The following is a 19344-nucleotide window of genomic DNA, read 5'->3' on the forward strand; positions in this document are numbered from 1 at the left end:
GGTTTACGTGATTCTCTATTTATAAGTGCCAATTAGCGGACTCATAATTGATCTCTTATGAAATAATTTATTAAATTCTCGTTTATATACAGTATTTGTACACGATTCAAAATTGATATTGTCGAAGTTACACGGCTTGGTGGTCGCGTGTTGCGTGATAAGAATCCCTCTCCTTATCAGGGAACTTAGTTGGCAAGTTCGGACTGTGCAGGTGGCATTTTGCGTGGTACCTTACTCCTGCTACATCCACCTCGTAATCTCCCGATAATATGTATTCGTTTGTCACTTCCTGCGCTTGTCCTCGCGAATCAAAGTTTTGTACAAATCCAAGGCAAACCTGTAGTAAAATTTATCAGTTGCCTTTAACACAAAGAAACAGACCCGGCTCGACCCTATTGGCAATATAAATGTTTTAAGCTACGAATAAAAATTCAAAGTATGATCATGAAAAAGCTCGAATAAATAAAGGGCGCAATTTAGTAAGTTTGCCTACGGCGCGAAAAAGGCTCGAGCCGGGTCCTCAAAGAAACGTCTGTATTTTGCAATTTTTATAAAAATTCAGAATAACATAATGATCATTATAGAAAATTAATATTGTCTACACGTTAATATACAGATTTGCTGCTTAATTAATAGTGCAATGTTACCTGTTTTCTAAATGTGAACCCATAACCCGTAGTAGTTGTCATTCCACAGTATTTTCCATTCCTGTAAATAGGTTCGCTACCCCAGCACCATGTATCCAATTCAAGATCATGATCGTTTAATAATAACTGCACGTACTTTCGCTTTACACCTTCCTCGCGTTGCTTCAGCAGAGCATCTCTTCCAATAAAATCCACTCCTTTCTGTTACATGTATAATGTTTTTTAGTATCATCAATGCGACCTTAATGAACGCGTAAGTCTCAAGAGTACCCACGTCGAGTTTTACTCTCCAGGTCCTCCCACACTCTAGGGGAGTAGTGAAGGTATCCAAGTCTTGGCCCCAAAATGCGTAAAACTTTTCTACCCGTAACGCTCGTGTCGCGTAATAACCAGCATGCTTTAATCCGTATCTAGTTCCAGCATCTACCAGTCTTGTATAAACGTGTAATGCAAACTACGAATACCACAATTTACGCATCAATATATTGAGTAGAATTAAAAAAACATTAATATTGTAAATCGGGAGAAACTTCGGGTGGGAGAGTCAGGTGTCTCGTGATTACAAATATGCTTACTTCATTCGGAATATATAAAACGTAGCCGAGTTCTCCAGTGTGAGTTAGATTCATTGTGCGTATTCCATTAGCGAGACCAACATCCAATTCCTTTTAACAGAATATATATGTATAACATAGAGAATAAAATTATATGTATATTTAGTTGTACTAGGAATAAATACCTTAAAAGTAAAGAATGGGAAACTTCTGGGATTTAGGTCGGTGTCTGTTAATACTGACAATAATTGTCTGGTGGCAGGACCCATAATACAGATTGCTGTATATGCGGATGTTACATCGGATACAGCCACCGAGCCGTCTGTGGGTAGATGGCGATTAATCCAATGTTTACAGCGAGTTTGCTGTATGGTAGGCGCGATCATCATATAACTGAAATATAAAGGAAATAATCAGGGCCGGGTTCCAAAATTGTACGGGGCCAAGAAAAAACGCATTCATATTGTACTTCTAAATTTTATAATAATAAATATCTATGCATAGGGTCCCGCAAAATTTACGATAAGCTTTTTCGTCGACTGCGGGGCATTTTAAATCAATTTTATAGTAACAAATATCTGTGCATACAGCCCCGAAAAATTTACGCTGAGGTTTTTATCGACCGCGGGGCCTTTTAAAGCGCGGGGCCAGGTTTCGTGCCGGTCTTGGAAATAATTCTACGATCGTATATTTCTATAATACAAATATCTTATACTTATGACTCACTGATTGGGAGCTATCCGTGCTAAACTACAATCATTCTCGTAGCCTCCGCGGTGATTCTGCATACCCGTGTGAATGATACTTCCCACGGGAACATCGACATCGTTCGAACACAAATATTGTAACAGATCAACCACCTCCATACCATTTGACTAAAAAATTATAGATCGGAAGATGATTCACAGGGCTGATGGATCTTAACAGTATCTGTGGTAAAGCATCTTACCCATAAATCAATTTTAGTGAAAGAGGAATAATCACTGAGCCCGACATTTTCACGGCACGCAGCATATTCTTCCGACACTGATTCGAACCATGGCGGTTTGCTGAATGTATCTGTATATGCTATTTTATATCTTTGGAATCCATCAATCGTTTCCAAATCTGTGTAGCAAAGCAATCTGTATAATAAAATATCCAGTTTTTTTACAATACGCATGTTATTTAATAAGCTAAGTTTCGCGTCATTTCTACGATAGGTGAAATATCTACGTAATCGTAAGTTTTCACAGGTTTGAATTCAGCTTTTTATAGAGGTAAGAGACCTACCCATATCCTCATCGAACTGAAACCAGGTTGGACGTTCGTATCCCATTACCTGGCCAAAAATGGCCCCCGCTTCTCTCAATTTAGGATAAATCGGCGACATTCTCAGATTTCTACCCGTTTTGAATTCGTGGTGTGGATATTGCAATGCATAATGCATACCAGGGATTTCTTTTACTCGATCGCGTAAAAATTTCCGATTGTTATGAAGACCCAAAAAACGTGACACATCTAATTCATACATATCCACAGACGTCGAGCCGTTGATTATCAATTCTGCAGTGGCTCGGCCAACTCCACCAGCTGCCGATATGCCCACCTATGAAATACAGCGTACGTAAGGCATACAAATAAATAAAATATCTTTTATGTACAAATTATCTGACCACCACTTACTGTTTTCATACCAGCAGCAATGTAATAGTTACGTATTTCCGGTGCTTCGCCAACGATCCATTTACAGTCTGGGGAAAATGCTTCGGGACCGTTGCACAGTCTCTCCAGAATCGCATTTCCCAAACTGGGAATTCTATATAGCATTTGCTCAAGTAAAATGTGAAAGTGATCCCAGTCCTCTGGTAGAAATCTTTCGTCTGTGCTTTCTAAAATACGATTTCTTTTAGTTTCGGATCTATGTTGAAATTACGGGTTCATAAAAATTTATATCCAACCAGGTATTGTTCCATCTTCAAACGCTGGCTTCGCGACTGGCTCGAAGCCACCAGCTAACAGCCTTCCATTGTTTTCTCGAAAATAGATGTAACCATCCAAATCCCTGATAACAGGAATCATGGGATCTAAACCAGCAATAGGCTTCGTGTGTAAATAGTAGTGTTCTACAGGATGAAGGGGCACCTGAATAAAACATATCTAATTAACATCGGTAAAAGATATTCACGATCTTTTACATACTCGATAATAGCAATCAGTGACGAAACCAACCTTCACATATGGTTCACTTAATTTACCTACGTTACGTGCCCAAAATCCGGCACAGTTAACGAAATGCTCGCATTGAATAGCACCGCGCGTCGTTTCCACAGCTTCGATTCTTCCATTTTGGGTATCGACCTTAGTAACTTTGCAATTTTCAAACACTTTGACGCCTAAACATATCGTATACTAAATACTACTAAATATATTTGTACCATTCGATTACATAGACAACTAAATATACCTTTCTTTTTTGCCTCTCCTATTAACGCTAAACAAATTTGATACGGATCTCCAACGCCATCGCCTGGAATCCATAGCCCACCGACCAAATCGTCAACATGCAGTAACGGACATATTTCCTGTACTTGCTTCGGCGTAACTAAATGGCACTCGATGTTACGCGAGCTGAAAATGAACATGACATAATAATTTGTAATTTACATGTAGAGGAAACTGGCGATAGTTTGGACACGGGGTAACATTGTACACTTTTACAATTGCCTCCATAGTCTCCTGATTATTGCAACTGTTTGTTTAGTTTGTGCATATTTGTTGTATGTAGTGTGTACATAGGGAAACTAGGCACAAACTAAATAAACAGTTCAATAGTCATGCCACTATGGGGGGAATTGTAAAAGTGTCCAAACTATCCCCGGTCTCCCCTATTTTGTTCGATGCTTACATAGACTGAGCTTTCATTCGCCTAAATAAAGTCATACGATCTCTCGTACGTGCCAACGAAAGACTGCCGCATTGTTTCCATCCCGTCGATAAACCTTTATCTTCCAATTCTTTGTATAGAGCTATACTGTCCTGTGCGAGCTTGACTTGCGCCAAACTTGGTTTAAACACTCCGACCAATCCTGAAGTATGCCATGTTGTCCCACCACCCAATCTAAATTTAGGTGTAACAAGTATATGATAAACTTTTATAAAATGTGAAAGATTATACATTTAAGATTATACGCTTAAGAAGTTGAAACTACTTATAAGGACGCTTACCTGCCGCTCTCTACGATAATGGTCTGGGGTCCTAAGCCCATAAGTGAAAGGTGATATGCAACAGCACCACCCATAACTCCGCCTCCGCAAATAACAACTTTGGCTTCCTTAGGAAGTGGGTCGTCGACATCTTCGTTGGTTACCAATGTAGATTTCGAAGTACTATGCCTTACTTTCTGGCGATTGTAAAGAACGATATCGCTCCACCTCGTTAAATACTTATTGTAATACAACTTTGAATGATGCCACATTGTAACAAATGGGAATCTGAAATTGTCAGTTAACTAACTTGCAGAAACTCGTTGATTCAATGCACTTGTGTCTATTAAGGTTAAATTATTGCAAAATAGAAAACATAATTCATTTCGTACCTATTTTGAACTGTTAACTTTGTTAAAATGATAATTAATATTCAAGGCTGAATGTATAACAACTTAGGCTTTGAGGAGACTTTTGTGTTCCCTTAAATATAATCATTTCTTCGTGGTAGCATGAAATTAAATGTAAACCATCGTTCGAAATGATTTAAAATCTAATTGTTTTATAATAATTAATGTATAATTTTAATTATTTTAAACAATCATCGCGTTTCAAAAATACTGGAAAATTGAACACTCATTTTGTGAAAGTTTTGAAGACAATAAAGGTTACGTAGGATGACAAGCTATTTTGTAAATAGCGGTTAGTATTATAAATTTATTAACTTAGAAAAATAGATAATATATTTAGATTGTCTAAAAGTAGACTTTCGGTGGAAGTGCGTGTATCACATGGTTGTAGCGGACAAATGTATACACAATTTCTAGGATGATCAAAAGATAAGAACTGACTACGATTGTAAGATCGTAAGTCAGTAAATAATAAGTAAACGCTTGAAAAAAATAAAAATTACGACTTTTAAGTTAGTAACGTTTAAAAAACTTTTAATTATTTTTGTGCAGCTGGTAAAATAAATTATTAAAATTTATGATGTTCCTCTATACATTAAATGTCTATTAATCAATAAAAAATAAAATTCAACTTCTATTTTTAAACATAAAATGCACATACCTATATACATTAACAGTTTCCCATATTTTTACATTTATAGCATATTTTATTTATTCAATACTTCGTGTATTTACATATATCGTTAAAAATATAGAAAATTGAATAATTGTATTTCATTGTTTGGACACTTATAAACTACTAGCTTTACTACTCTGCTTCGCCCGAAATTTACTCTGATTTTATAAAAAAAAATTCATTTATTTATATATTATTTTTTTTGTGAAAATAGTCACATTCATCTGGATTAGCTAGGCATAATGAGCTGAGGCATATTTCGTGACCTCCGAGTTTACAGTTCAAAAGTTCTTAGACGACAGACAAACACACAAACACTTTCTGCTTTATATATTAAGATTATAAATTTCGTTTCTCACAAACGTCGATGACATTTCGTTTCGTATATGTGATTTGTAATTTTCGTAAAATATTTATTCGCATTTAAGAATTTATACAAATTTGTACAATTATCAAGAATGAAAAGTTAAATGTATCGTTGCAAAAAAATAGTTTATTTAATATTACATCGTTAATACTTATTACAAATCCTGTAAAGTAATTATTTTTAACGATTTTAAAAAATAAATCTTTAATAGCACTTATAAGTAGTCATTTCTGTTAGCCAATACTGCAAGTTAAATAAAGGGATATGTTATATTCAAGTTTTCGTGTATAAAGTAAAAATGCACTGTGTCGTTGAGAATATTTTTCAAATTATCTCATATATACTTTGAGTGTATACATTTACGTGTACGTTACATACAATGTATCTTGTGCAAACAGAACTGCCAATAATTTTCATCTTCACACCCTCAACTATTTTATAATCTCTGAATGAAAAAGTTCTAAAATGTGATCGATTAATTTTTAGGAACTTTATCATGTACCATTGGATCGTGATTTCTTTTGTGACAATGTGACTAATAAAAACATTCCAATATCATGTGCAAATTTGCATCGTGCACTGTACTTGTCATTGCAAAGTCCCACGTGATAGAAATTCAAAGCTGCCCCTTATGCTCCAAACATTGGAATTACTTTAAGATCCATAAAAATTAAAAATTCTGCATAATATATGTATATTAGAATATAATGAGATTCCAGAATTGTTCCGAAATGAAATGCAGCAAGCGTAGATATTAATATCATGTCCCCTTATCTCCTATAACGACCTAAATAAGCTTTGCAGTTGGGGCAACTGTGATGGACGTCCATGCATTCGTCGATGCAACAGGGAATTAAACAACATCCCAACCAGCACCTGGTAAAAAGTATAAATGTAAAACTAACTGAGAATAGCATTTTGTCGATTGAAAAGCATATCCGTACGTACCCCATCAACGCGATCACAACCCCAGATATGTAAGCGATTATGCCAGGTTCTGTCTTTGTCGACGTATCGATCTCCACATGACAATTTGCGCAGATTGTATGCGTCGATCCAGGTCCAAGTGGAACAATCGTTGTGACTATAGTTGGCCCATGCTTATCTATAAAAATAAAAAACGTTCCTCTTAATTCGTTGCTTTAATTTGTCTGTTCGCATTATAAATTTCAAGCATACATGTCTCTGCAGGTGTGAAAGGGCTGGCAGGCAGAACACCGCCCGTTGCTTGTAAATAACCAGGTGGCGCGTTTGGTGGTGGCTCGTAAGGTGGTGGTGGCTCAGCTTTATGCATGATGCCTTCGTATTATTTGTATGTCAGATATCTATAATTAACTATGATTACATAATTACACAAGAACAAGCGATGCCGATGAAGTTGTCGAGTTTGTTTTTACTAGCGCACTTATAGATAAACAGAATTTTTTTTATACAACCAAGGTACATGAAAATAAACTCGTACAATTTGCAAAAAGTTATACAGTTTTTACACTCCTACGAGTTATCTGGAAACTTAGAAACTTTGATCTAAATTATTGCATATGCAACGAACAGGGATAAAGCAATTTAGCTGGGAAGATTATTAAAATGTTATTAAATTGTCAACATACGACGGTGAAATTAAATTATAGTGTAAACTAAACACACGATTATGCATTGAAAGTGGTAGCAGTAATTTTCGTCTATTATGCGCGAACTGGTTGCGAAACGTAATGTCATAAGTAACTTTCTTGTCTATTTCAGTGAAAGCATGACAACAATTCGATTATCCTTGACTAATGTTTATGTAGATACGCAGTGTACCATGGTTTCACCTACCTTGAAATAATAATAAATTCATAAATTGATCACCGACTAATTATTTAGGCAATGTAGTACATATATATGAGTAATACCACTAATACCTGTTATATGTACAAAAATATCGTTCCAACTACTACATATGCAAGGTAGAGAAGGTACTTAGGTACCCCTTCCTAGGCGCCGACCGGCTAGTGGAAATGCGCGGGCTGGATGCGCGTGAAATTATTATGTGGTCCGCTCTTCGATGTGGCGGAGAGGAAAATATAACCTATATCCCAGATAGCACACATCGTCTTAAAGAAGGCTTATAGACGACGTGTGCTATCTGGGTATGCTATACGACCATAAATGTTTAGTTGCTATTTCATTCTTTTACACCGCATTTATGAACTTTTTATAACTTGGAACATCCTGACAAAATATTATTGTTACGCCATGATAGTATATTTATATAGTCGAATATAGTTATTCGTGGTTTTAAAATTTCCATTTATAACGTCATTTTCTGAGTACATTTCATGGATATAGTAATTTTAGCTTCATTTGTTTATGTTTATCGAATCCATGCGTTTTATGAGACTAATTGATTTTAGCTTCAATTTTCAGATTTACAGATCTGTGCGCTTGATACGGTTATGGCTGGTTTTGGCATCGATTTTCGATTTACGTTAGTGGTTGTTAGTAATTTTAGCTTCTACTTTCAAAATCACAGATCTATGCACGTCATGAGATTCTAATTGATTTTGGCTCCAATTTTCAGGTTTAAATCCATGGAGCGGACATAATAATTTCACGCGCATACAGCCTGCGCATCTAGCCGATCTACGCATAGGAAGGGGTACCTTCTCCTCATTTCTCCTCCCTGCGTCTGTGGTAGTTGGAACGATATCAACGACATTTTTTAGCCCAGTCACTGGGCCCTAGTGTAGCATTAATATTAATTAAAATCTTGAAGCGAAAATACATATGTGCACAGTTTAGATCCCCGGATCCGTTATCCAGTACAAAAGTCCTCACATACCTATATAAATATGTATTCTACGTGGACACTTTTAACTCATTGTCTGGCAGTGACGTTTTCGCGTCAAAACTGGTCAAAACCAGGGTTGCCAAGAGTACCGACCACGTGATGTAGTAAGGAATAATGGAGGGGGAATCTGCATCATGGAACTGAAGGACAGTGCGTAATTACGGGAGGGTTGAAGCAAAAGACGGAAGGGGAATCCCCTGTGTCAGCCATCTTGAGCCGGTCAAATTGTGGTGCACTCTGCAGGCGAGATTACTTATTAGTACTAGCGTGGCATGCGTTTGACGTGGTTTGCGTCGTTTGGTACAGACGTACAGAGTAATTATTTGCGGCGCCAGTTCTTGTGTAATTATTTATAAATCCAATCATAAAAATGCCAGTTTTCATTGTGAAAGGATGTTAAAATAGGACTTCCACGAAAATTTTGAAACAAGAGGACATAGATGACAGCACTAGCTGCCCGGCATAAGATGGTTGAGAGTATATCGTCCCTCCCCGCATCTATAAGGGCGGTATTCTCAGTTGCTACTTATTCTTAAGCAAATGCTTAAGCATTTAGTATCCTTTACTAGCTACTAGGTTAGTAGAGGATGCCGCATGCTTAAGCATTTGCTTAAGAATAAGTAGCAACTGAGAATACCGCCCTAAGTGTACTTTATGCACCATCCTTTAGGTCCATGTTACTATGAAATATGGATATTGGATACGAGATTACCATAAGCTGAAGTCGGCTGAAGCGAATTGAAAGTGGCTTTACATGCCTGCGCCGCCACCGTTCCACCGATGTATTAAGGGGAAATAGCGCGAAGTTTCAAAAATGGAGTTTATAAGAGACTAATTGTAAAAGTATAGTGTAATATAATGTATTATTATATTATGTACATAATGTAGTATAATAATACAATACCAATAGCTTATACGAAGGTTGAAATTTAGAAAAGTTAATCAGAGCAAATGAAATTCATGAAAATAGTGAAATAAATATATAAATGTAATGTTTATAGAAAATATAGGTAAGTACATGATGTAAGGATATAAGGTGTGCTCACTGAGCGGGTCATTTTCGTCTTCAACTACGCATTCCCAATTTCCGCCATATTAAAATATGTATGCATATGAAGGTATATGAATGCATATGTATGTTACGGACGCGTATTGAAATGTTGACAAATTCATTCTATCCCTTTCCTTACATCATGGGTAAGTATAGGTCCTGAACAGACGGGCACCCAATGGATGCAGTGTCTAAAACCTGTAACAATAATAATAAAAAATACATATCTTATTAAATTCTTCGAAATTATGAGATAAAATGTACATTGAAAAGGAAAACAAAAATAATATGGGCTTACAAATTTAAATATGCACTCAAATACATACTTTCGCTTTTATAAGCCAGATTTCCATCTAACTTCACGTGTTCAAATTTTTCGTAGGACTGACTTTGGATTCAGTAGATTGTGAGGACATGCCATCTTTCACTCGACAAATTAATTATCACGTATTTCGATAGAAGATCGTAGCGAATTGAGAGAAGTAGGCGGATTACATGGAAATATCAGTTGCTGCGGACAAAGCCTTAAGCGGATGGAAAGTGCCGCGAACAGCCAATGCAAACGCGGCTGCGCCCGTCCACGAGAGGCGGCCTCGAGGCGCTGCTCGCGCACGGAACGGTTCGCTCTTTTTGCTTCCCATTTTGTACCGTACAGTACAGCACGTCCGCCGAACTACTGACGTTTCGCTGTGCCATCGCATGGCCGACGTGTGCATCCCGAGGTTCGCTTTCGCGTGGTACCCGCTGTGTCACGAGTATCGCATTTAAAACCGTAACGCCTGTGGCGGACAGACGGCAGGACTGGTCTGGAAGTGAGTGAAAAGTGAGGCGCCGGAGTGTCTCGTTTCGCTAGAACAGAACGGGAATTCTCCGCCGAACACGTTCTTTCTGACATAATCCGGTATAAACTGGATCGGAGCAGATTCATCGATAAACGGATCGATCGCTCGTTACGAAGAAAAATTCGGTAGATCCGGCCTTTCACGTCGACGCGGACCACCTTTCCAGGCATCGTGCCCGTTCGTGGTAAAATATTAATTTCGGCAGGAACCCCGTGAGAACCCCGACCACGCGACACAACGCGCAGCAATGTCCAACGAGGAGACTTCCGCCGACCGCAATGTCGAGATCTGGAAGATCAAGAAGCTCATAAAAAGCCTCGAAATGGCCAGGGGGTAAGTGGGTCGAAATTAACGTTGCCGCGCCTCTTCTTATCAGCTGTTCGATTTTCTATCCGCGCATATGTTTTAAAGAGCATGTGGCTAAGTACGAGCTGTCCGAGTTTCGCACCCCCCTACGAAAACCAATTCCTGCCTCGTTTTTTCAGCTAAAATATGCTCATGGATATTTAACATTCCAATCCCCGTACAGTAATCCTTTTATCGTGCAATTTTACACCACCTTGCAGTAGTATGGGCTTTCGTTCTTACGCTACTAATACAATCTTATATAAGCAGATTGCTCCTTAATATAGTATTACACGCGAGAACTTGTGGCTCGCGACTCATCGCCACGCTCGGTATTAATCCCATGCATCTGGCTGTGATTCTGCAAAGAGATCATTGTTTACCGTCTGTAATTATCGAGCGTTCAATACGAGTGTGTTTCTTCGCAGGAATGGGACTAGTATGATTTCGTTAATCATCCCTCCGAAAGATCAAATATCCAGAGTAAGCAAAATGTTGGCGGATGAGTTTGGAACAGCGTCGAATATTAAATCTCGTGTAAATAGATTGTCTGTTTTGGGTGCAATCACATCTGTACAACATAGGCTAAAATTGTATACTAAAGGTAATTGCATGTATTTCATTACCGCAACTTAAAGCGAATGCGTTTATCGCGTTAACAAGTTAGTAGGGCGTTGAGTAAGTTTTGTGACTTGGAGCTGATAATTATATAAACTGTTAATTTGCTTATTTCAGTGCCTCCAAATGGCCTGGTAATATATTGCGGTACCATTGTAACGGAAGAAGGGAAAGAGAAGAAGGTCAACATTGACTTTGAACCTTTTAAGCCTATTAATACTTCTCTCTATCTCTGTGATAATAAGGTACTTTATAACGTCATACTTTACGCAAACATTCCTTGCGCGGACTAACAAATTTTAATACATAATTTACAACTTTTCAGTTCCACACCGAAGCGCTCACGGCGTTGCTTGCCGACGACAACAAATTCGGTTTTATAGTCATGGATGGTAACGGAGCGTTGTTTGGTACTCTACAAGGGAATACTCGTGAAGTGCTACATAAATTTACTGTAGATCTTCCGAAGAAGCATGGTATGTAAATGATTAGTAAAATATTTTATTAATAATCAGAGAAATGATTTGGAAACGCCTGTTATCGTACTTCCATTTAATTCGTAATATTATAACGACTCGTTGCATTCCAGGCAGAGGTGGACAGTCAGCTTTACGTTTTGCGCGATTACGTATGGAGAAGCGGCATAACTACGTTCGAAAAGTTGCAGAAGTGGCCACGCAGCTGTACATTACTAATGATAAACCTAATATCGCTGGATTAATTTTAGCGGGTAGCGCTGACTTTAAAACAGAGCTTAGTCAATCCGACATGTTCGATCCAGTAAGTTTACCAGCGCATTAATAATCCTTGTACCTAAAATTACTTTTAAACGTAATTTGTGTTTGTCTAACGTAATCCTGCACTTTACTTTTCAGAGATTACAAGCGAAAGTTATAAAGTTAGTAGATGTTTCGTACGGTGGAGAGAATGGTTTTAACCAGGCTATTGAATTAGCCGCTGAATCTCTGCAGAACGTAAAATTCATTCAAGAGAAGAAATTAATTGGTAAGCACTTTTAATTACGATTCTACGAAGAAAGGCAAAATTATAGACTTATTTTAAAAGAAGATAATACGCCCACTTCTGTTCAGGCCGTTATTTCGATGAAATTTCACAAGACACGGGAAAATACTGTTTCGGCGTAGAAGACACGTTAAGAGCTCTAGAATTAGGTAGCGTGGAAACTCTCATCTGTTGGGAAAACTTAGATATCCAACGATACGTTTTAAAGAATCATACAAACGCCGAGGAGAAAGTTTTACACCTAACGCCGGAGCAAGAAAAAGACAAAACTCATTTCACAGACAAAGAGGTGCGTGCAAAGTATTTTAATTGCCCTTTAAATGTAACTATTAGTACCATCCATCGTATAGATATATGAAAGAAGCATTTGTGTATTCTCTATTATGTTTAGAGCGGAGTGGAGTTGGAACTTGTCGAGTGTCAGCCCCTACTCGAATGGCTCGCGAACAATTATAAGAGTTTTGGTGCCACTCTGGAAATCATTACAGACAAATCTCAGGAAGGTTCTCAGTTTGTAAGAGGTTTCGGCGGCATCGGAGGTAAGTTTACTTCTTTAATTGCCTTCGTTGCTATTAACTTTAACTCGACTGAAAGTAATATACATGTGGAACAATAATTTGTATTCGTCTACTCAATGTGTGTACTAACAGAAAAGCGGCTGATTCCACTTTGACTAACTAGTGACTAAGAGTAAAGTGCATAAGTTTAGCTGTGTGTACCTAAAGAATATTTTAATGTCTGTCAATGTGCAATTCAAAATTGGGGATGTCGAACTAAATGGTGGTCTATTTTTTATGGGACATACATTAGGATCATGATTCATAGAAAGATTTAAATAAAAAGATGATACGAAAGTATTTAGAAAAAGGTCTTTATCAAGATATTAGATGAGCTCGTACATATGAAAAGTAAATGGCACTAAAAGGAAATGGTAGAAACATTGTTATTAATTATGGAGTATATCTTGATGCATAGGAATCCTCCGCTACAAAGTTGATTTCCAGTCACTGCAGGCTGATGAGCCTCTTGATGATGTTGACCTCGATGATTACTAATTTCGTCTGTGAAATACTCAAAGTTGACCAGGTAGCTCTTTCTCTGTCTTGAGTGCATTCGTTTATATTTCATGTATCATAGAACATATTACTTTCAGAACTGGACAAATTTATCAAAGCATTTATAATTGTTAGCATATATATATATAAGAAATAAATAAAATAATCTTATATAATATTGTTACCATATGTATTATTTGATGAGAATTTGTAAAACATCGGGCTACGTATACTAGTTGTAATAACCTTTAGTAATTTGACTAATCGTTACACTGTATTGAATCACTATCACCATATCAATCTCTACCTTTACAATTAATAAGTACTATACTCATCAAGAAGAGATTATTTTTCATCGTGCAATTGTAATTAATTCGTTATTGCCGTAACATTGCCACGAATTATAAGATCCCAGAATCGCGCCCCTAAAGTTTTATAACATCAACAACAGAACAAAGATAAATTTGCGATAAATTTGTCCAACAAAGATTTGCAGTTTCTTCTTTTGGGTTTCTCACTGAATAGCATAGTTCAATACTTCTGTGCAGATCTGTAGTATATACATATGTCTCTTCTGATGAGTTTGAATGTGAACATAGATATTTTTAGTTGAGAATTTCGGGGTACACTGTTTTTTTTTTCTTACGAATAAAAAGCCTGAAAACTTTGCTGTCTTCCTTTTCTCTCGGTGGTACAAAAATAAAGAAAATCTTGTATATATATGAGATATATGGATAATTGTATTTGAAGATGGTGAGTTAAGTTAAAATATTTTAGTATGTAATCGTTGTCTTGGACATCATTAGATATTTTCTTACTATTTAGCGATTATTCATTACATTGTTAGTAATTAAAGTCAAGTTGTAGGCACATTACACAATGATCAGTATAATGACAGAATAGTACTGCTTAGTTTCATGAACACAGTTACCTTTATTTCTACATAATTCATGTTATTCTCAACTTCCGTTGCATACTTAACGTGCATAAGATTAATGGCAGCACAGATTGTTCATACGTATTGTTAATGATTCCTTTCATACGGAAGTAGCATTTTCTCAAAGGCATAAAACGTTTACACTAATAGTAGACTAATTTGCACACTCTATAAAGTTACAGACATATAACATATCAGTGATACAGTGAATAATGTATATTTGTGATTCTGACGGTGCCTCGGTACAAATAATAGTGTATAAGAAATTTATTTAATAACAACAACTAGCAGATTCTGGTAGCACTACTTTATATATACTCATAGGTTTCAAAATCGATACGAAATTACGCAGTAGATGTGAAAATACTTATATATATCTGATTTTCGACATAATACTGGAACCACTGTTTCTTATTTTATTCTGTAGTAGACGTGCCTGGGAAACTTCCGTTGGTTGCATGCTGAGCTTTTAGTCTTCCTGTATTTCATACCGAGTTGTCCATTCATAGTATTTCACAAATGCAATGATGGTACTTATTGTATTGTGGTGTCGTAGGTGTAGTATTGTTTAATGGAAGTACTGATTTATTTTGTTTGCACACATTAGTTCACATTTCTGTGTACTTTTTATAACACTATATAAACTTTATATTCACATACTATTTCACTAGATCACTAAATGAATGTCTAGAATATTAGATGTTAAATAAATAGGTATTTATCTTATTTTCAACATTTTATTGTTGCACATACACATATTGAATATACGTAATTTCTCTTTTCATATGCATATTATTGCGAGTGCAATTTCTAACTTAGAATCATGATTGTAATATAAATATGTAAGATTTTAACAGTTTTAAATCAAAATTTTACATCGAAATATTGTAACATTTCCTTTTATAACTAGTGTATTTGCTATGTTTCTGTATGTGAATGCCTTTCTGGTGCTTTATCTACAGAAGTATCGATGAATATTGCGCGCTGCATGTTATGCGATAGGCACACAATAATCGCATCACCAAAGAAACTCATTACAGTTTTACATTTCCAAAAGGATGCTTAAAACAAGTAATATTATCAAAAGAGAATTTTTAAACAGTTCAATATTCATTTCTGTAATAAAGTTAACGCGTAAGAAGCTCGTAGTCTTTGGTGATGAATATGACAAAGAAATAAGTAATCATTGTTTATGTAATAAATAGCTAGGCTTTGTTAAATAGTCTATTTGATCAAGCATAAGTACTAATTGATGGTTTGTTTCTATTAGCTTGCATATTGGGAAAGGTATAGTAATTGCTTTTTAACTCATTTAGCGAGACAAGAAGCAGTGAATTTGAGTCTATTAAATCCTACTATTGCATTTTTATCATTAAACATATTATGTTTGCTTTAGAATGTTATACATTGTACAAAAGACCAAACTAATTGCTAACATAGAACTTTCTCTTTTATCATCAGTAATCTTACTAAGATCTAATTACATACATTACATTATTAAAGTCTTCCTGTTGTTTCTCTTCATATTAAGATCGCTAATAAATTGTCATCATTAAAGCAAAACATGTAATACGTTTTACATTCACGAATATTGACAATTCTTTCTCCATTTACATGGTATTTTAGTTAGCGTACGTTTCATTTCCTTATACGAGTATTAATTTTCTTGTGGTAGCAATTACCTTTAAATCCATATTAGAGCACATTGCTTGCTATTAAGAATACTTTGATGATATAAATATCTATAATCGCAATTACGAAATTGTAATATTCGTTACGTGTATAACATTCAGTTGTCCCTATAATATTAATATACTTAATAGTAATTTTTTAAGTTTTTCATTTGCACTGTATAATTGTTGTAACAACAGTGCTTTTCGTAAATGTTAATTATTATCATAATTCATATCGATCGATCTTTTCTTTAAAAAAAATGAGTATTCATCGTGTTCTAACTTAAGCTTCCTTTTCTTTTTGTCGAAATTGAAAAACATTGTACGCAACATGTTACGCATGATCAATAATTATTATCCCAAAGCTATAAGTCATTATATTTCTACGGATAATCATAAATTCTATTTTATTAACTCGTTCATAAAACATTTTATGTATAGTGTCATTTGTAATGTATTGTCGGTACATTGCGAATTTTGTAATGTAATGTATTATATATCTTTCTGTTAATTCGCCATAGTAAAGCATCTGAAGCAAATTTGTGTCTACTAAAATAGTATTTCGAAATATGTATTTTACAGGTATACTGCGGTACAAAGTGGACTTTCAGAGTATGCAGCTGGAAGACGTTGAAGTTGATAGTTTTGATCTGGATGACTATTAAATCCGTGACTCAACAGACAGTTCTTTTAGCTTCAGAGGAAAACATAAGTACATGTTCTCCCTTGCATCGTAATTCAAGAAAGGCACATAGAAGGACGTGTTTGTAAAATTATCGTATGATGCAACACACGAATACACTGAGACACACACACACACAGACGCATACACACATCATGAAATTATTCATTAGAGTTCATTCGAGCAATTCGCAAACAGTACACAAAAGTGAGAAGCACAAGAAAAGTGGCGCGCCGATAATCCATGTCCAAGAAGAAACAAAGGCAACTCGAAGACTGTGACACTTAATTAAGCCAGCTTAATACCTGCCTATCTCACACAACATTACCTTATATTACAATTGTATTCTTTAATTATTCACATGGATTTATTTAAATAATTACAACGCGCTACAGTGCAGAATAGGTTTGTACAGTAAATGATTTGAGACATGATAATTTTTGTATTAAAATTCGTGTTTGTCCATCTTGCCATGAATTTTATGATGAAAGAAAAGAGTATTTGAACAGCATGAGGATGTAGCGTTATGACTCTGTTCAGACACAATCATGGATAAGCTGTAATAAACTGATTATCATAAACATGAAGCTGCGTACCGTGCATTCTATACCGATTACTAAATTCATATGAATAATGAAGAGTTCTGTACATAGACTTAAATTTTTAATGGCACTGTTGCCTTAGACATAAGTTAAGGTCGCGTAATATCCCGGGAAAACAAAACCTTTCCGTCTCATCGAGTGATACACATATGGAAATAAGAGATAATTTTCATAATAATAACCTGTATTAACTTCGCTGGCTCTCGACTCTTATATTTTGTACACTCACGATTGTATATAACAAATGCTTCGCAAGGTGTATCGGGATATCTCTTTCGATTGTTGAAACGGTGCACTCCATTAGTGAAGAAGTATCATCTGCAACATTTAAGTGGCAGTTTATTAAAAGGGGAAGAAAAAAATATTCCAAAATTATTTTAACATTGTTAATTTAACTTGCTTACCCATATGATGCCTTTGTAATAAACAATAATATGTATGTATAAATGTGAGAAGGATGAAACGTGCAATTTTGGTGAAGTATCTTTTATGAAATATCGCTGTATAGTAGAAAGGAAGTTCTCGCGAATGTTGTGGCATCTTTTTCTGGTGAAAAATAATATACTGTTAATTAATAGTATAATTAGATAATTTATACTATTATAACGTTTGTGATGCGGAGGCGGCAAAGCTTTATGAAAACTTCATCAAAATAGAACGTTCAAGCAAAAAGAAAAAAAAAATATATGATCTGGCTTATGGTATGTGCACAACGAATTCCAAAACATGATGGTTTAAAAGTATTGTATCTGTGTATTGTCTTCAAGACACTAATATGTTAAATGTCGGCTTAATGTTTTCTTAAATTTTTATATGTAAACATTCTTTCAATAGGAATCTAGGTAATTATTTATTACTACATATGTCGGTGCGATTATTTCTTCTGCGTAGCAGAAGCTTGTTTTAAGTATGCAAGTCCTAGTTCTCTAAGAACACGATAAACATTTCAGGGAGAGATTAGGAAAAGCCGTGTAATCTTTGTAATCTTCTTTTACTTTTCTTTTTTAAAGGTAAGAGTGAAAAAAAACAGAGAAAGCGAGCATGCAAGAGAGTGCATGGGAGAGAGAAAACGGAAGGACGTCGTCCACACATCTCATTCAAACGAGTCAATGACGTACTTAGATTATGGCTTGCCTATGATCTCTTCCATAAGCATAGTTGTATAATCTGCTAACAAATTTATGATTTCTGGCAATCATACTCTCGTGTATTGCATTAGTAAAATATTTCTGTTCCTTCAAAAGTTACGTTTATATATCTGACAAGGCAATACAAAGATGTAATCGTTGTAAGATTTTGCTTAATCAAACTTCTCGAAGTACGGATTTAATACCTCATATTTTGTATGTATTATACGCGTAAAATACACTTGTGCTATGCCCTAAAGATTTTAACTCGTTTTCACCGAAGTGAACGCGAGACTACGGTAGGGGTATGAATTTTCAAGATAAAGATTGGGTGTTGGTCGTACCTTGATACGCGTTAATTGATATTCTGTGAAGTGATAAAGAGGGATATTGAAATAATGATTTACACAATTGCGGCAGGACATATTTTACGGCAGGCCAATAGTCCATATATATAAATATATATGAATTATATTCTCATTATAAAGAATAGAAAATTATTCTCCTGAAAGAATATATATTATTAATTTATCTATGTAATTGTTTTTACTCTCGGATCATTAATTCGCATATACGCAAGCAATTTTTTATTCATTTTTATTCCTATATTTTCGCGACAATTTGTATTATTTATTTCCCGAATAGCGAGTAGATAGTATTAGATTAATAAATTATACCCGACTTTTTTCTTTCCTTTTTTTATGTAGTATCTAAAT

At 35.5% G+C, this 19344-nt stretch overlaps 3 protein-coding genes across 10 annotated transcripts; 1 reads left to right on the plus strand and 2 right to left on the minus strand.

Annotated features, from left to right (window-relative positions):
- Positions 1-51: 51 nt before the first annotated feature.
- LOC143378989 (pyruvate dehydrogenase phosphatase regulatory subunit, mitochondrial) lies at positions 52-5247 on the minus strand. Of its 4 annotated transcripts, none has more exons than XM_076831228.1 (15): positions 4780-5247; positions 4409-4675; positions 4089-4301; positions 3648-3811; positions 3413-3576; positions 3142-3325; positions 2867-3072; positions 2474-2789; positions 2151-2308; positions 1928-2076; positions 1387-1594; positions 1223-1312; positions 922-1101; positions 648-848; positions 52-337 (listed from the first exon to the last, which is right to left on the minus strand). In XM_076831228.1, exons 2-15 carry the CDS (start codon positions 4657-4659, stop codon positions 128-130), a joined length of 2694 nt encoding a protein of 897 aa, XP_076687343.1. In that variant the 5' UTR covers positions 4660-4675; positions 4780-5247; the 3' UTR covers positions 52-127. The 4 variants fall into 4 exon arrangements, with proteins under 4 accessions (XP_076687343.1, XP_076687324.1, XP_076687352.1 ...); XM_076831209.1 differs by having other exon boundaries at positions 4409-4696; positions 4798-5246; XM_076831237.1 differs by having other exon boundaries at positions 5155-5173.
- A 699-nt stretch (positions 5248-5946) lies between these two features.
- Positions 5947-8729, minus strand: LOC143366196 (LITAF domain-containing protein). Of its 3 annotated transcripts, none has more exons than XM_076807060.1 (4): positions 8665-8729; positions 7020-7165; positions 6789-6945; positions 5947-6716 (listed from the first exon to the last, which is right to left on the minus strand). In XM_076807060.1, the coding sequence occupies exons 2-4, from the start codon at positions 7132-7134 to the stop codon at positions 6611-6613; spliced, it is 378 nt and encodes a 125-aa protein (XP_076663175.1). In that variant the 5' UTR covers positions 7135-7165; positions 8665-8729; the 3' UTR covers positions 5947-6610. The 3 variants fall into 3 exon arrangements, with proteins under 3 accessions (XP_076663175.1, XP_076663183.1, XP_076663168.1); XM_076807068.1 differs by lacking the exon at positions 8665-8729 and adding an exon at positions 7745-7853; XM_076807053.1 differs by lacking the exon at positions 8665-8729 and adding an exon at positions 7659-7800.
- A 1652-nt stretch (positions 8730-10381) lies between these two features.
- On the plus strand, positions 10382-19163 carry Erf1 (eukaryotic release factor 1). 3 transcript variants are annotated; one of them, XM_076807206.1, is made up of 11 exons: positions 10382-10899; positions 11340-11515; positions 11647-11774; positions 11855-12005; positions 12119-12309; positions 12405-12534; positions 12621-12841; positions 12944-13091; positions 13528-13638; positions 15815-15831; positions 16800-19163. In XM_076807206.1, exons 1-9 carry the CDS (start codon positions 10814-10816, stop codon positions 13605-13607), a joined length of 1311 nt encoding a protein of 436 aa, XP_076663321.1. In that variant the 5' UTR covers positions 10382-10813; the 3' UTR covers positions 13608-13638; positions 15815-15831; positions 16800-19163. The 3 variants fall into 3 exon arrangements, with proteins under 3 accessions (XP_076663321.1, XP_076663312.1, XP_076663303.1); XM_076807197.1 differs by lacking the exon at positions 15815-15831; XM_076807188.1 differs by lacking the exons at positions 13528-13638; positions 15815-15831 and having other exon boundaries at positions 10385-10899.
- The last annotated feature ends 181 nt before the right edge of the window (positions 19164-19344 follow it).

The sequence above is a fragment of the Andrena cerasifolii genome, chromosome 1, assembly GCF_050908995.1.
Source record: "Andrena cerasifolii isolate SP2316 chromosome 1, iyAndCera1_principal, whole genome shotgun sequence".
NCBI classification, from domain to species: domain Eukaryota; kingdom Metazoa; phylum Arthropoda; class Insecta; order Hymenoptera; family Andrenidae; genus Andrena; species Andrena cerasifolii.

What these genes read in the sequence shown, in the direction of transcription:
- LOC143378989 (XM_076831228.1), bottom strand. Translation starts at nt 4,659, where the DNA reads ATGTGGCATCATTCAAAGTTGTATTACAATAAGTATTTAACGAGGTGG. An exon ending in AGGAGAGGCAAAAAAGAAAG is followed by an intron (nt 3,577 to 3,647) that starts GTATATTTAGTT and finishes CGATATGTTTAG; the next exon opens with GCGTCAAAGTGTTTGAAAAT. An exon ending in TCACTAAAATTGATTTATGG is followed by an intron (nt 2,077 to 2,150) that starts GTAAGATGCTTT and finishes ATAATTTTTTAG; the next exon opens with TCAAATGGTATGGAGGTGGT.
- LOC143366196 (XM_076807060.1), bottom strand. Translation starts at nt 7,134, where the DNA reads ATGCATAAAGCTGAGCCACCACCACCTTACGAGCCACCACCAAACGCG. An exon ending in TTTCACACCTGCAGAGACAT is followed by an intron (nt 6,946 to 7,019) that starts GTATGCTTGAAA and finishes TTATTTTTATAG; the next exon opens with ATAAGCATGGGCCAACTATA. An exon ending in GTTGTGATCGCGTTGATGGG is followed by an intron (nt 6,717 to 6,788) that starts GTACGTACGGAT and finishes ACTTTTTACCAG; the next exon opens with GTGCTGGTTGGGATGTTGTT.
- Erf1 (XM_076807188.1), top strand. Translation starts at nt 10,814, where the DNA reads ATGTCCAACGAGGAGACTTCCGCCGACCGCAATGTCGAGATCTGGAAG. An exon ending in AATCCGACATGTTCGATCCA is followed by an intron (nt 12,310 to 12,404) that starts GTAAGTTTACCA and finishes TTTACTTTTCAG; the next exon opens with AGATTACAAGCGAAAGTTAT. An exon ending in TCAAGAGAAGAAATTAATTG is followed by an intron (nt 12,535 to 12,620) that starts GTAAGCACTTTT and finishes ACTTCTGTTCAG; the next exon opens with GCCGTTATTTCGATGAAATT.